This window comes from Otolemur garnettii, unplaced genomic scaffold (assembly GCF_000181295.1).
Source record: "Otolemur garnettii isolate 467f Iridium unplaced genomic scaffold, OtoGar3 scaffold00080, whole genome shotgun sequence".
Lineage (NCBI taxonomy): Eukaryota > Metazoa > Chordata > Mammalia > Primates > Galagidae > Otolemur > Otolemur garnettii.
This window is the reverse complement of record NW_003852475.1, coordinates 212,637-217,683: the sequence shown is the minus strand read 5'-3', so window position 1 is coordinate 217,683 and position 5,047 is coordinate 212,637. Positions and strand designations below refer to the sequence as shown.

At 33.3% G+C, this 5,047-nt stretch overlaps 1 protein-coding gene across 1 annotated transcript in view; it reads left to right on the top strand.

Moving 5' to 3' along the window:
- Positions 1 to 5,047, top strand: part of LOC100948324 (actin-related protein 3) — a 71,544-nt gene that overhangs the window by 49,955 nt on the left and 16,542 nt on the right. The window contains 2 exon segments of the mRNA XM_023515850.1: positions 2,608 to 2,757; positions 4,621 to 4,794. Of these exon segments, the coding sequence (XP_023371618.1) occupies positions 2,608 to 2,757; positions 4,621 to 4,794 (324 nt within the window).

The following is a 5,047-nucleotide window of genomic DNA, read 5'->3' as shown; positions in this document are numbered from 1 at the left end:
GTAAGTGTCTTGCCTGTGGTCACCAAATAATAGGTAGTGAGGCTAGGATTTGAAATGGTTCTGTCTCATTTAAGTCTCTTCTGAACATCTACACAACTGAGGAATAATAACTGTATCTTGATAATTAAAACTGGTAATTTGTAAATAGAAGTTATTAAAATGGAAAAGAATGGTGTTTTAGTAAAGATATTAAGAATAAAGAATAAATATTCTTGTTCACTGTTTTCTCACCTTCTTTCAGACTAATAAACTATTTTTTATTGTTTCATTTTATCTTCTTTGTTGATTTATTATTTATGCCATACCTCTTTGCTGTCGTCATTTGTTTTTTGGTGGTGGTTGCTCTATAATTTATAGTAAACATCTTTAACTGTTAACATCCAACTGCAAATAAGAATTAGACCAGCTCTGTTCATTTCTTCTTCTTCTTTTTTTTTTTTTTTCTTATTTTGGAGACAGAGTCTCCCTATGTCACCCTTGGTAGAGTGCTGTGACATCACAGCTCACAACAACCTCCACCTCTTGGGCTTAAGCCATTCTCTTGCCTCAGCCTCCTGAGAAGCTGGGACTGCAGGTGCTCTCCACAATGCCTGGCTATTCTTTTGTTGCAGTTGTCATTGTTGGTTAGCTGGTCTGGGCTAGGTTTGAACCCACCTTATAGCTGGTGCCATAATCACTGTGCTATGGGCGCCGAGCTTCTTTTTCTTTCTTTTTTAAACTCTGGTAGTTTTTATTGCTATGTCTTCAAATCCTTTTTTTCTTCTTTGTCTAATCTGCTGTAATCTTAATCTAGCATTTTAAAAAAATTCAAATATTATAGTTTTCTTCTTAAGAGTCTTTTTGTATCTTTCCTTTTTCCTTTCCTCGTGCTCATTGATCTTACTGACCTTATCAATTGTGTGGAATATATAGTTACTGTTTTTGCCTACTAATTCTATCATCCTTGTCATTTCTCTTTATTATTTTTTTTCTCCTGGTCAAGGGTTGTGCTTTCCTGATTCTTTGTATGCTTACAGTTTTTGATTTGGTACTGTATATTTACATTGATGCATCCTGAATATGTCAAGTCCTTTAAATATTTTAGAGTTTTCTCCTGGAACAAAGTTAAGTTAGTGGGAATCAGTTTGATCCTCTCATGGGCTCCCGTGGACTCCTTTTTAAATGTTACTAAGCAGGTCCAGAATAGGCTTTTGTCTGTGGCTGTTTTTTCCCCTATTATTGAGGTAATATTCTTCTGACAACTTGATTTCATGTTTTACGTTTAGAAAATCTTTTAACTCTGGCTAGTGGGAACATGAATTGTTTCTGGCCACGTGTGAGCTCTAAAGATTGTTCTGTCTACTTTTTTTCTGAAGGTTCTTTCTGTGGCCTTGATAATTTCCTCATGATACCCTGATGAGTAGTCAGCTAAGGAGATACTGTCTTCATATCTCAAGCTCTCTGTTCATGAAGCCTTCTCCTCCAGCACTGCGACTACAAACTTGAGTCACTTTGGTTTTTCTGAACTCTAAATTCTAGTTAAGAAGACCACAAAGCTCTGTTTGGGTTCTCCATCCCATTATTGCTGCCTGGTAACTCTACCCAGGCATTGAGATAGGGTGTTTGTGATATTCACCTTTATTTCATATGAATTTTCCTGTTTTGTCTTTAAGTTGAGGAGGTCCAATACCTTGTATTCTTTCATGGCCAGGTGAAGATGTCTTTAATATTCTTTCTTAATGAAATTTAATTTTGCTATATTATTTGTTATAATCCTGACCCTTATCAATCAGTTTCTGAATCTATTCTATAGAATTTAGTTATTTGGCATTGTGATGGTGCATGGAAGGCGTCAGGCTTTTGAAATGAGTACCTACTTCATTAGGAAAATGATGGCTACTTTGTGAATTAATGATCGGATTTTCTTCAGCAATCTCAGTTTTTTGCTGAAATTATAAAAGTTTTCAAGATAATAGCCTTTCTGATGTAAAGTCTGCTCTCTAAATCATTTGATACATATCTTCCAAAATACATCATTTCTGTGTTGTTGAATCATTTTATTCAGTTATAAATTGTCAGTGGAGGAATAAATACATTTAAGTTGCTAGTCATTGTTTATAATTTTTGTATGGTAGTTTTTTTTTTTTTTTTTTGAGATAGAGTCTGACTATGTCACCCTCAGTAGAGTGCCATGGTGTCACAGCTCACAGCAACCTCAAACTCTTGGGCTTATGCGATTCTCTTGCCCCAGCCTCCCAAACAGCTGGGACTACAGGCGCCCGCCACAGTGCCTGATGGGTTTTTTGTTGTTGCTGTTGTTGCAGTTGTCATTGCTGTTTTAGCTGGCTGGGGCTGGGTTCGAACCCACCACCCTGGGTATATGGGACCTGTATCCTACCCACTGAGCCACGGGCACTGCCCCTGTACAGTAGTTTAAGAACATAATTTCTGTACAGTATTTAAGTACATTGTGAGGAATACAATTGAAGAATAAAGATGAATTCTCCTGGGACGAAGTAGTGCTTGAGAATATAAACATACTAACTTGAGAAATTGGTCTTTAGTGGTTCATTTTTTAGGTTATCTTAATTTTCCTAACACTTAAATTTGACACCTTTTTTTCTCCCTGTCTAGGCTGAAGGGTATGTGATTGGCAGCTGTATTAAACACATTCCAATTGCAGGACGAGATATAACATATTTTATTCAGCAACTGCTGAGAGATCGAGAAGTAGGAATCCCTCCAGAACAATCCCTGGAAACTGCTAAGGCAGTAAAGGTAAAAACTAGTGATGGAAGAGAAATGTCATTTAGTTAAAAATTAAAATCACATTTATCACGTGAGCATGAAAAAATTTTAAGTGAAGAATAATACTTAAAATAATCTTGTTAATCATAAATCATTACTCTTAATTATATGTAAGTTTTCTCTGAATTTCTTGCAAGGAAATTATTATCAATCTTTTGCCTGTTTTCTTCATATTGTACACTAAAGAGGACTAACATATAAGAACATTTTACCATATGACTTTAACATAAGTTTTGTGATTATTCCCAATAAGGGGAATATTTCATTTAGAGATTTTGCATCTCAGACTCTTTACTGAATTCTTAATCCAGTAGTTTGTCATAAAAATTATTTTGACATAATTTATTATGCTACACAGAGACAGTATCTGACTCAAGTGATTTGGCACATGAAAGAAAAATGTGAAGGCTATGTGAAACATTTTATTATTTTTTTCTGCCACATACGTCTTTATTATGTCACTACTGTGTGCAAAACTACCAAAATACTTAGTATTGTTTTTCAGTTTTATTATTTGTCAACATAATTAAAAAATGTAGTGGGTCTTTCACATGCTTTGAAAAGCAGAACTGCCTTGTCAAAAATAACTTTAATTTGTTTTACCTCTTTTTGCATATTTATTCTCCAAAGGTTGGGAATAAAAACAAATTAGCTGTTTCCTAAGTAGTAAAGACCTACTGCTTCTGGCGGTACTGAATGACTGCCAAAAGTTACTGACTGACTGCCCCAAGTTTGTGTCATAAAATTAAATATGTAAAAATTTAATATACTTACTACTATTACAATATCTTTGAAAAGTCTATGAAATTAAAACAAAAAAGCACCAGCAATTAAAATTTATTCCAGGGAACATTGATGCTCAGCCTTAATGTCTTTTAAGGAACATCATTTCTATGTAATTCTGATTTCTAAGGTTTGAAGAAAGAAGATCCAAAATAACATAATCGGATGTTCTTCATATCTAGTATTTTTTCCCTCTATGTCTTTTAATTATTAGTAGTAATATTTTTAACTAAAGTCCTTGATGTGTAAAAATATGGGGAAAGTATTCTTTTCTTTAAAAAAGACATATGAGGCCAGTAGTGAGTAGTCCTTAAGTTACAAAGGGGATGTTATAACCTATAACATTTTTCAGTTATGTTTTTGATGAAAACTTTTACTTCACCCAAATAACCAAATATGCAACAAGATAAAATGTAGTTTATATTTTAGCCCCCTTTTTTGCTTATTTACTCAGACCATAATTAGTTTTGTTTCAGATAGGTAATAAGGGTCTACATGTCCAGTGGTCATAGCAATTATTATTTATTCTTCAGTTCTGTGTGTACTTTTTCTCATTTCTAGAACACAAAATTTATTACTACTGAAATAGGGAATGATTCATGAAATTAATATTTTCAGGAAATAACATTAAAATAGTAGAAATTATCTCTCAAATCTCAATTTTTTTTTTTTAAGTTTTTCTTTGATGGGAGAATTTATTACTTCTTCAATATCTAGACTCATTATTTATTTATTTATTTTTTTGGCTGGGGCTGGGATTGAACTTGCCACCTCCAGCATATGGGCCAGCGCCGTACCCTTTTGAGCCACAGGTGCCACCCCTCAATTCTGTTTATATATGAAGTGAGAAAAAATGTGCAGGAGGTGAGTTATTTGTACTATGCATATGATAATACCTTAACATAAATTTTTCTTCCAGCTTAATTTTCTAATTTTACTTTCTGAAGATACTTTCTTTCATTTGATTTTAGTTTACTGAAAATATGCTGTCCTTTTTTGCTATCCCTAAAACAACAGGAAAAGCTAATTTTGTTCTTTGTGTGTTTTTAGGAGCGCTATAGTTATGTCTGCCCAGATTTAGTAAAAGAATTTAACAAGTATGACACAGATGGGTCTAAGTGGATTAAACAGTATACTGGAATCAATGCTATCTCAAAGAAAGAATTTTCCATTGATGTTGGTTATGAGAGATTTTTGGGACCTGAAATCTTTTTTCATCCAGAGGTAAGTTTTTTTTTTTTTAAATGGAATTGTTTTGAAATATCCAGCAGAAAATATAAACTAGAAGGTAGATATTCAGAGAGAATTAATCTGATAAACTGTACTTAGTATACTAAAATACTAAAGTCATCTTTCAAGAAAAAGTTGCTTTTGTTAAAACAGGCTAAATTGTTACTATTTTTGGTACATTTAGAAAAATTACTGTCTCATTAATATTTGTGTTTTATGTGAGGGTCACGGAAATAGATAAAGCCCT